The sequence below is a fragment of the Varanus komodoensis genome, unplaced genomic scaffold (genome assembly GCF_004798865.1).
Source record: "Varanus komodoensis strain SLA01 unplaced genomic scaffold, ASM479886v1 scaffold3, whole genome shotgun sequence".
NCBI classification, from domain to species: Eukaryota; Metazoa; Chordata; class Lepidosauria; order Squamata; family Varanidae; genus Varanus; species Varanus komodoensis.
In genome coordinates, this window is record NW_025335761.1 from 62,193,162 (window position 1) to 62,204,518 (window position 11,357).

Here is an 11,357-nt window from a genome sequence, read left to right on the forward strand (position 1 = left end):
GAGAGAGAGAGAGAGAGAGAGAGAGAGAGAGAGAGAATGAGAGAGAGCGCGAGAGTTATAGACATTGTCCATGAAAACCAAAATATTTTAACCAAGGGTTGAATGACAAATTGGAAACTGGGGAGGGCAGAAGGAGAGTGGAAAGGGTGTATTCTTTCCATACACACACACACGAAAAAAAATCTAGACAATTTCTTTTTAAAGAAAAGAACCCAGTCCCCCCGCCCCCACGGAAAACCTGCCCATTGTTGGAACGACCTTCCATTCCATCCGGACAAAGAGAAACCCAACAATTGGCTAAAACTACGAAGAACACAGTGGCCTGCGATTCTGCTTTCTGTCCACATAAGGCGTCCTTCCTTCTCCTCTTCCTTTCCAGAGCTTCTGAGCCAGAGATGAAACTGGGAGAATGAGCAGGGGCATTGTCTTTTGTTGATCATTGCGTCTTTCACGTGTGTCCTGTTCGCGTTTTGCTTTAACTTAAACCAAAGACCTGACTACCACTGGAAAGTCCAGCCCACCGCGGGTATTGTCTCGTCTGTCCGTGCATCGCCGTCGCCTGGTGTTACTGGTTATCACAAAGGGTTCCTCCCAGCAAGGGTTCACAAAACCTGGAACTTCCACGAAGATGTCTGGTCTTTATAATCCAAGCAGTCAGCATTGAAGTTTAGCTTCCAGGAGGCCGTTTGGTCCTTATAATCCAAGCAATCGGTAGTCGAGTTAAACCCCAAACTGGACGCCCCATAGCCCTGGGTAGAGAGGGCGGCTGGGGACTGGTTGAGATGGCTGGCCACGGCATTGGTGCCCATGGGGCTGAGGGCGGCCCCTGGTCCGGGGAGCTGGTGGTGCATCGGGGTCAGGTAAGATCCACAGTCCATCCCCCCGAAGTAGGAGGTCGAGCCAGCGTACCCTTGGCTGTAGCCGGAAGCCTGAGTGTAAGTCATGGGGTAGGACCTCTGCATGCAGGAGGAGGAGGTGGACAGGGGGTCTGAGAGGGGCGAGATGGACGCCGGGCTCCAGATGGACACCGGGGCGCTGCTGCTGCTGGAGATGGCCGGGACGGAGGTGCTGGCCGGAGGCGTGAACTGCCCGCTGGTGCCGCTCTCGGAGCTCACTTCTCTGGCCGGGGAGCTCTTCTTCTTGGCGGGCCGCACCTTGTTCTGGCCCCCGTTCTGCTGCTGCTGCTGCTGCTGGCGGCACTTGGCCCGCCGGTTTTTGAACCACACCTGGAAAACCAAGAGGAAGGAGAAGAGGCGGGAAGCGCCTGGTCACTGGCCGGAGGCGAGGCGAGGCGAGGCGAGGCGAGGGGGGCACCAGCGCGCTCAGCGTTCCCCAGCCCGGGCTGCTGGCTGGCAAGGCCCAGCACGGAGGGCCCGGGGATTCAAGGCTCGGGAAGGGCGGGCAATCAGAGGGGGGCGCCGGCATGCCGGTGGGATCCCGCTGGGAAGTTCCGCTAGTCGCATCTCACGCCGCTTCCCCTGCCTCCAAAATTCCTTGTTGGCTTTGCTCGAGGAGGCCATGATCCAACCCTGGCCCACCAAAAAGCCCCGCAGGGCTTGGATGACCGGCTGCTGGACCAAGAGCCTATTTCGGTGGCCCCCGATCCCATGTCTAATCTCCGCTCTTCACCGCTTTCGTCAGCTCTGGACTCTCAAAAGGATGCCCAAGCTGGGACAAAGGTGTAGGATCCCCTAATCAATCGCCCTCATTCCTTTTTCAGTGAAATTTTTGTTCACCTTCTCAATGCCACATTTAGCTTCCCTCCAGATTCTCCAAAAGTTTGCCTAGGAAGAGATGATTCTGTGCTTCACTTTGTCCCAGAGGCCAAGTTTTAAAATATTCTTTCTAAGATGTGAAGAACTTTCTGATTGATTAGAAAGAAGAAGGGGGAAAACCCAGCAAGTTAAATCAAACCTTATGCATCTACATTGGCCAAATGCAATAGGGGAACCCATTCCCAGCATGGGAAAAGGATCAGGGTGTATTTACCTGCTTGACACAAAGTTGTTAAAGATAAAAAGCAGGTGAGAAAACGAAATACTGACCCTGTTTCAGCACTAACAAGCACTTCCAAGCAAGTCTTTAAGAAACTAAGACGAATCTGTCCAGTCTGGCTTCTTCCACACTTGGTCCCAAGTATGGAAGACGTTGCAAATGTCGATAAATTCTTATAAAAACTAAACAGATGGAAACAAAGTACCGGGAAAGCTTATGCCCCCAAGTCACACAGAGACCTGGCTAACCTGGAAGAAAATAAACAAGCTAAGATGGGTGATGGCAAATTTGTTTATTTATATTTATATCCCACTTTTCCCTTTCAAGGAACTCAGGTACATACTTTTGCCTCCTTCTCGCAATCTTATTGTCACAACAACAACCCTGTGAGGTAGGCTGAGCTAAGAGTCTGTGACTGGCCCAAAGTCACCCAGTCGGCTCCGGGGCTGAGCAGGAACCCAGATCACCTGGGTCCCAATCCAGCATCCTTACCCAATACACCACTCTGCCTCGCACCACTGCATTGCAGAACCAAGACAGACCTGAGGAAACAGGTGGTCTCATGCTGCCCCGGTTGCTGCCCAATACTGGGTGAAAATTATTTGCTATGTACACCCAGAGGCTTTGCCTGTTGGTGCCTGCACTTACGTGTCACCTATATAGGCTATTGCTCCCTTTGATGTTATGTCTTTTCACTCATTGTATCGGTGGTGCTTCTGGCACAAAGAAGAAGAAAAAGCGAGCGGCACCTGTCCAGATACACCTGAGTGCTTTTGCTGCAGGTGAGCTTTGGCAGCTGCTGCGGCCCCCTTGAAGCCCCCAGAAGCAGGGCTGACCCCGTCTGTCGCGCCCTGCCAGGCATCTGCCAGCTCCCCACCTCCATTTCCTTCTTCGTCCATCACCGTCGAAGCCTCTTCGACAGATCCTTTTCTGATCTGGCCTCCTCCGCGCCTTCCCTACATTAGGGCTCAGCCTCGCCACATCTGTACTAGAGACCACCGAGGGGAAACAGGTGTGAGAAATGTCTCCGAGGCACGGAGTCAACCTCGGGGGTTTTTTTAGAAGCAACCAGCGATTTCACACGCAGAACCAAGCAAACCCAGTTGCTTAATAAGGCCACTTTGGGGAAGGGGGATAAAGCCCTCCCCAAGCCAGGGAGCTTGGCAGCTTAGGGTACCCGAAGGACCTCCACTTAAGTCCTATTGAAGTCAAGCCCTTAATTAAAAAGAACAGAGTATTAGGAGCGGGGGTGTTAACAATTAAGGGAGGGATGGGAGGAAAGCACTCTTGTTCTTTTAAATGGGCTGTATATTCTGTTCCCCTCTAGCCCTCCTACAGGATCAGGCCTCGGAATAGGGAGCAGGGAGCTGAGGGGAACCCCACGAACGAGCGAAACTCTCTGCAGCATTGTTCTGGCGCGCAGCAATGCAAGGCCCCCATTCCAGGTGCACGTCTGTAAGCGCGAGCTGCACGGAAATTGGCGGGGTTCACTCTCAAGCAAACTCTTCTTAGCTGGGGGGGGGGGTCCATCTCCGCTTCCTCCACTCGCTCTGTCTCTCAGCAGGGGCCCTTCCATGCTCCAAGGGACCTAAGGATTTTGGTGAACCCTGGTCCCTCCCCGGGCAAGCTGGAAACAAGCCTGCAGCGGAGCAAGGTGGGAATGAGGGGAACCGCTTGGGCAGCCGCCTCCTTCGATGACGCGCGGGGGACGACGACGTGCTAAGACCAGCAAATACATTTCCGTGCAAATTGGGGATAAATTCTGCAGAAACCTTCGGAGCAGTGATCTGAAAGGGAGAAGGCATTCCACCAGCTCTCCCAGTAGGGCGCTTAGCACAGCTCGGTGGCAAACGATGCCCCACACTTTCCCGGGGGCACAGAGCATCTTCCTCTGGCACTGGGCGCCCAGGTCTGGCCTGGCTGGGTGCTTGCCGAGGGCCCACGTGCAGCGGGGGGGGGGGCAGCAACGAGGGGGCAGCTAGGACGAAGACGACACACGGGGCGAGAGCAGCTGGTGACAGGGTGGTCCCATAAAATGAGGGGCCGGCCCCTTCTGGAGAGTTCCAGCATTTGCGTCTCCCTCTGACATAATCTCTCTACACAAGACTGCCCCGGTCGAGTTTCTCTGTTGCCTGCCGTTAAATGCTCTCTTTATTCGTTTTTAAAGGGCAGGCCCCGTCTGGTACCTTTGCAGGATGCAGAATATTTGGGACAGGGAACATTCTGCTGGGGGCAGGCAGGTGGAGGTGGAGAAAAGGACCCGGAAGAGCAAGAACAGCAGAAAGAAAAAAAGAGGAAGAGGAGGCCGAAGTTGCCATAGAACCAAGAGGAAGGTGGCCCATCCTTCCTAATCCCCCATCTCCCCCACCCCTCAACCAAGCTAGATTCTCTCTTAATAGTGTTCTGGATCATTACCATTTTATGCATTTGACGGACTGTTGGTGATTTTTAAAAAATAAAAATGATTTTTCATGGCTTAAAAATGATGCTCAGTTGAGTGGCCATTAAGATAGGGGAGGCTGTTGCAGGACAAAGGAAGATTGGCAAAACTGAAATACATTTATAAACATATTTAATGTAGCCCCATGCTGATGGGCATGTGCTACAAATTTCATGCAAACATGTTCCAGCAGCTGCAAAGTCTGTTCGTCTTTCAAAAGCAGTCGCATGTCTTGGAAGCCTCTACCGTGCATGTGCGAATACATATTTTAAAGCCTGTGCATGAGATGGACACGGATGCCAAAGATGGCTTTGGGCTGGGGCTTTCTACCCCAGGATCACACAGAGCAAAGCACAATGGGACGGGGTATGCTATGCATCTAGGTGGCGAAAGTCTCACAAATTTTGGTGAGCGCTAGGAGGTTTTTACTACCTCGCATCCTGAAGATGGTTTAAACATATCTCAGCCAAGTGTTTCCTGCATTGTGTTCCACAGCCTCCCTTACAGGTGGGTTTGTTGGGAGGCTAGAAGGAGATGCCGTTTAGTGGAATAACAACTCCACTGAAACGGTGGCGAGTCTAAGAAATGTATTGAGAATGCATGAAAAGAAAATTGGGAGGGAGGAGACTCTTGCCTGGACAACTCTCTACTGTAGCTTTATATTGATTTTATACCTGTTTAACTGCCTGGCTTTCCCCAAAGCACGGCCATAATTGCACTTTTGTGAATCCTTTTTCAAAGAGCCATAGGTCACCCCACAGCTCTCCAGTTCCAGAATTTCCTGGAGAGAGTGAAAGGCTATTAAACCAGTGTACATCTGTGGTGTAAACGCCCCTCGCTGTTCCCCCACACCTAGCACGTCTTATCAGGCCTGGATGGGGATCCTGCCAGCATCTCCTGGGCACACCCCTTTGCTGGGAGCAGCCAGCCGGCTCGGTCCTTTTCAGGCACACAGGAGGGCAAACCTGGCTGCAATCGAGGCCTTTGCTTCCAGGTTAAGGGCCATTTCAAACGCTTTCACCCCCATAAGAGAATCACAGAAACCTACATATCAACAGTGACATGCGAAGATGCTCCGGTGTATCTGCACGTGCAAGGGAGAATTTATCATCTCTATTTGTGTTTCACTTTACTTCATGCAGGAAAAACGGCTTTCCTTGTATGAGTTTTGTAACATGTGAATTACCTCTGTAAATATATTTAGGATCTGGAGGTGACTCAGTGGAGGGTTCCCAAGATATGGGGTTTCATTTCTCCCAGGGGGAGTACTGAATTTCCTAGAAATCAGCTCCAGCAGCATAGCCCAGGGCTGCTGCCCGCTCTAAGCAGAAGGTGAAACTGAGAAAGAGCAAAGTGCAGAACTCAGTTTTGTCTTACAGACCTTGGATCCAAGAGCAAAACTTCAGCTGATTTCAGTAAGCATCGAAAAACAGGTTCAGACTCCTTGAGGTGAAGGGGAAAAGATCTTTTCTGTTGTTGTTTTTCCCCCCAAGACAGAGATCTGCCAGGGATCTGGCACAAGCTCAGAGTCTAGCTGCAAACCATTTAGGGAGGGAGGCAAGAAATTAAAAAATGGGGGGGGGGCAACAGAATCCATTTCTCATTTGATGAAACAGATGATCCATCAACAAGTCCAGGGGTGAAAGGGGAAGGGGTTCTATTCTTCTAATGGATTTTTCTGAAGCAATTACATAGGCTCTTTGGGAACTTTTGGGGAACTCCCTGGGAAGTGCCCTTTACAAACCGTAGCAAAACTCAAATCCATCATTCACCTCTCCTCCAGCAGATTCACTTGCTGATGACACAAGCTTGCAAACCCCACAGGTTACACCCCTTCCCTTTCATTTTTGCATTTGCCACTGGGCAACCTTTCCCAGAGGGCAACCTTTCCCAGCCTGGTCTGGTCCAAATGGGTTGGACTACTGTGCTGGCTGGGGGTACTGGGAGTTGTAGTCCAGCACATCTGAAAGGTGCCAAGCCGGAGAGGATGGCTAAAGGTGCAAAATTAAATGGAAATGTTTGTCTGTGGAGTGATGCTCAAAGTTCAGGGCCCACGGGCTGCAGCTTAAGTCTAGCACCTGGAAATTTGTCTCCTGCACTGAAGGACAGATCAAGACATGCTTCCCCACTCGACCTCTTCCGGCTCTGTGCTTTGGATCCACTGAGATCCATCTACCAGAAGCATCAAGATTTCTCTGCCTTTCAAATTAAACTGTTTCATTGGCTTCCAGTAGAAGATGGCACAGCACGCATCTTTTTTAAAGATGATTGATTAACATGTACTCAGAGGTTTGCTGCAGTATGGAAAGCAACCAAATGAAGGCTTAGAAAATACGCCACTGGAGTGTTGTGGAATTCAATACTGGTTAGCTACAAAAGCTTGAAACCTTGCAGAACCTCTCCCTGTCCCATCACGCACCTTTGAACCTGAAATGGTCCCCTTGTCCATCAAACCTCTTCTGAAGCAACTCGAGGAACTGCAAGGTGGGCTTCCCAAGGGAAGCTGCACTCATCCGGCCATTGCTCTGCCGAGCAAAAGACCCTCCCATGCCCAAAGCCATCGTAGGGAGGGAGGAGCAGCGGGGGACTGTGTGGCCCCCAGCCCAGGCTCCAGGAGTCCTTAAGGAGGGGGAAGTAAGAGGCATGACTGCATGGAAATCTTGGCGGGTGGAGACGAATGGTCTGTGGCCCTGGTGAAGCTGAGCAGGTCCCGGCTTCAAAGCAGCAGAGATGGGCTCCTGGGCGTGAGCTGCTCTCCAGGAAAAGGCATGGGGGAAGGCAGCCTTCCCCAACCCAACCCTTTCCAAGGGGATGGATGACAGCTTCCATTATCCCCAGCCAGCATGCTACCCAGGCTATGGAGCATGTTCCTGACACATCTGGACAACAGGTTGGGGAAAGATGGTGCAAGAGTCTGAAATGAGGGCCCTGCAGGGTCAGAGCAAAGGTCCGTCTCAGGGATGGGAGAACGGGTGCATCGCTGGCGGGTTGGGGCCTGCATCCCCCATCATGCATCCTCTCTGGCCAGGCTGGCTGTGGCTGATGGGGCTGTGGGCCAACGACAGTCGGCCACCTCAGCAGAAAGGATTCACTGTTCTGCTTTCTTCCATTCCGGGCAGCCCTCCTCTGTCTGGTGCAGAATTCCTGACCATGGACTGTGCTGGCTGGGAATGATGGGAGCTGCAGTCCAACAGGCACCCAAACTGGGGAAGGCTGGTTTAGGGAGAGAAGGGGGCATCTCCCCACCTTCGTATTTCTTTCTAAACCTTCCTCCCTACCCTAGACATTCTGACCCGAGCCCCTTGCTGGAAGAACCGGACCCGAATCCTACGGTGGAGCTTCTCTCCTTGCAGATCCACGCACGCTCTTGCCCTCTTTCCAAATGCCACCAGAAGTTGGTCCATCAAACCTCCTCTGTGCTGGGCAGGGCCTAGCTGGGGATGTATCCACCCCGGGTTTCAGTCTGACCTGCGAAGGAGCCGTGGCGCTGAACCCTTCCTCCAAGCAGGCTCAGCACCACGGACAGCTCCGCCGTTGGTCAGGCCCACTTGCCATTCCTGGGTGCACTGCCCCATTGGACACTGGAACCTCCAGCCACTGCGGCCCACAGCTGATGCCCTGGCCCCCTCCCGGCACTTGGGAGGAAGCGGGACCCTTCCCCGCTTCCGCTGCGCTTACCTGCACTCTGGACTCCGGCAGGTTGATCTTGAGGGCCACCTCCTCCCGCATGAAGATGTCCGGGTAGCGAGTCTTGGCGAAGAGGGCCTCCAGCACGTCCAGCTGGGCTCGGGTGAAGGTGGTGCGCTCCCTCCGCTGCTTCCGAGGGGTGGCTGCGGACGAAGGCCAAGCGGGGCGTCAGGGGGCGTGGCTACCCTGGGAGGGGCCCAGGGGGCGACTCCCGCCCCCCGCCCCCTGTGGGAGGCACAGGCCTGGGCAGGGGGCAAGCCTGGCCCATCTCCACTGCACCAAGCAAACCCCGCGAGGCAGTGCATGGGGGGACTTCAAGGCCCCAAAAGAAAACATGCTTTTCCCTCGGAAGGAAGTCTGAGAAGCCCGTGGCGGACCCTCCTTGCGAGCAAGTGTGCGCTGTGCTGCGGGCACCCTGCACGTGCAGGAGCGTGCCCCACGGAGTCGCCACCAGACCCTCCTTCCGAGGGGGCGCACGTGCTTGGATTTCAGACAGGCCCTTGCGCACAATCACTCCGCAGCCCATCCTACATGAGCTTCAAGGAGCTCTGACTTCCCCCAAAAGTATGCGGAAGAGGACAACCTGCAATCAAAGCCACACTCAGGAAGAAGAGAGCGGGGATTAATTTTGCATAAATAGGGGAGGATGCGTGGCCTTCCAACCTGCGCCTCCCCTGGAGAATGTCCCCTTCAACACAAAATTCCAAGGAAGCGTTTGCACAGGTCGCAATCGAACCTTTACGGATAAGAGCTGGGGGTACTTCGAAGAGAAGGTGCCATGCCAGCCAGGTGCTTACACCTGCTCAGAAGTAAGTGCATCAGGTTTAACACATTTTGCGCTCCTGAAGTGCACGGATAGCAGCGTTACCTTAGAAGACTGACGGAGCTGCCACAGAAACATTACTGAAGGGCAAATCCCAGAGCACTCAATGGAGCCCACCAACAGGTGGAGGTGGGCGGGCGGCAAGTGCACCTGTGTCTCAGCAGAGCATCCTCCTCGCTGCGCCAGCCTGGGAGCAAGTCATGCTGAACAGGGCAGGGGGCTTGCTTTGCACGGAGCGCACCTGGCCGGGGGTCAGGCATATACACAGACTAGATAGGAACGGCAGAACTGCTAGCTGGAGCAAGCCCAAGTCCATGAATCCGAGTTGTTCACACAGCGCCCAGCCCCAAAGGCCACCAGGGATGGTGTGACACCGGCAACCTAGCAAGCGGGGCACGAGGGCAACAGTGCCCCCCCCCCCACACACACAAGCGCCACAGCAATGGGTGTGCGTGGGTTGCAGTTGGCTCGTGGAGAGCCCCCTTCTCCATCACGAAGTCTTCCCGTCGCCTTTTAAAGCCGGCTAAATCGGTGCCATCGCTACATCCCGTGGCAGTGAATTCCGGCTCTTAATGATGCGCCATGTGAAGAGGGACGTGCTTCTATCGGTCCTGAATCTCCCACCAATTCGCCTTGCTGGGTACGAACAGTACGGAAGAGGGAGAAAAAGGCATCTCTCTCTGCTCTCTTTTTCTTGCATCACTTTGCATGCAGGCATCCCTCATTTTTCCTCCAAAGCCCTCCTCTCAGGTGTTGCAACTTCTCCTCCCAGGCCCCAGGTTGTTTTTACTGACCCTTTCTGCACTTTTCCCAGCTCCACAAGACCCTTTCCAGGGCCCCACGAGCAGAATGGTACCCAATATTCTAAGCGCACTGGCACCAAAGATTTGTACAATCTTGACGGTTTTATTTTCGACACCTTTCCCAATTATCTCTACCGTGGAGTTTGCCTTTTCACTGCATTTGCTCTCTGCGATGGCCTTTTGATCAAGCTGTCCCCAAGATTTTTCGTGGGCAGGTCATTTCCCATCTGCATGTAGCAATGCCTCAACATACACGACTTTACAATTGCTTACACCCGAGCAAGCTTGCCGTTTTGATGCCCAGCTTCCCAGTTCGTAGAAATCCTTTTGGAGTTCTTCTCAATCCCATTTTTGTTCCAACCATCCTAAATAATCAGGCACCATCATCGGATGCCTTGTTTGGGAGAAAGCTGGATACTAATTAAACAAGCTGGCCTGGCACTTTACTGCTCACTCGGAATTTCCCATCATTTATGACAACCTCAGTCACAATATGGATCCCTGTGGGACCCCACGGGCTACATCCATCCACTGGGGGAATTCACCATTTCCTGCTCTCCACTTTCTGTTTAACCAGGGGCTGCCTCTTCTTCCACAGCTGCTAAATTTGCTCAGGAGTCTTTGGAGAGGGAAGCAAATTCACTGCGGCTCTCCTCCCAACTTCCCCACCCACCCTCCACCTTCTCTAAACACATATACAAGTTGGTTCCCCATCTTCTCCACCCTTCAGCTTAGCTTGCACCAGCAATGGGAGCAAAGCTGCTTGATAAGGGCTCCAAAGGGTACTAGCCAGAAATGCCCGAAGGAGCATCGGAGCGGGGCATCTGCAATTCAGGACAGGGAGGGTGGGAAGGTGTTTCCTTCCATGTCTTCCCCTGTCTCAGAGCCCTTCTCCCTGTCTCTTCTGCAAGCCTGCAAGGGGAGGGATGCCGGCGCTGTTCCACCGCGCAGGCCACGCACCGGCTTGAAAGGTTGCCGCGCATCCCCAGAGCGTCCGAATCCCTCTCCCAGTGTCCTTCCAAGGCCCGGGGATGCTCACCTGGGTACCCGACAGATGGATGCAGCAAGTCCATCCCAGAGGTGGTGAGGCTCAGTCCGTTGACTGCATAAGGTGGTTGCTTAAGATAAGACATCATGCTAAAGTCGGGGTGGGGAAGAAGAAAGATGGCCAAAATTCCAGGGGGCGGATGGGAAGCAGGGCCTCTCTCTCTTCCGAGCCTTTTCCCCGCTTTCTCTTTCTCTTCTTCTTCTTCTTCTTCTTCTTCTTCAGGTGCTTTGGGTGGAGAGCTTGCGTCGAGGAAGGCTGGAGATCTTGCCTCTAATTTTCAAAAGAGAGTTGGGGTGGGGGCAGGAAGAGGAATTAGTGCCAGGGGAGGAAGAGGGTGAGGAGGAAGAGAAGGTGTTTGGTTGGCACAGTTCTCCTTGGCCGAGGAAGCACCCAAAAGCAGGCTGGAAAGGCATTATGGGGGGGTGGACTGCCTGGGGGGGCTGCCTGGGGGAGCTCATTCCTGCCACCTCCCCAGAAGTTACAGTGCATACATACAGTAAGTTGCCTCTGCTTAGAAACACCTCCCCCCCCACCCCAAACATACACAGCCTCATGCCCCGC

At 53.5% G+C, this 11,357-nt stretch overlaps 1 protein-coding gene across 1 annotated transcript; it reads right to left on the minus strand.

Annotated features, from left to right (window-relative positions):
* Window positions 1-602: 602 nt before the first annotated feature.
* OTX2 (orthodenticle homeobox 2) lies at window positions 603-10,884 on the minus strand. Its single transcript, XM_044436544.1, has 3 exons — window positions 10,788-10,884; window positions 8,114-8,265; window positions 603-1,226 (listed from the first exon to the last, which is right to left on the minus strand). The coding sequence occupies exons 1-3, from the start codon at window positions 10,882-10,884 to the stop codon at window positions 603-605; spliced, it is 873 nt and encodes a 290-aa protein (XP_044292479.1).
* Between the last annotated feature and the right edge of the window lie 473 nt (window positions 10,885-11,357).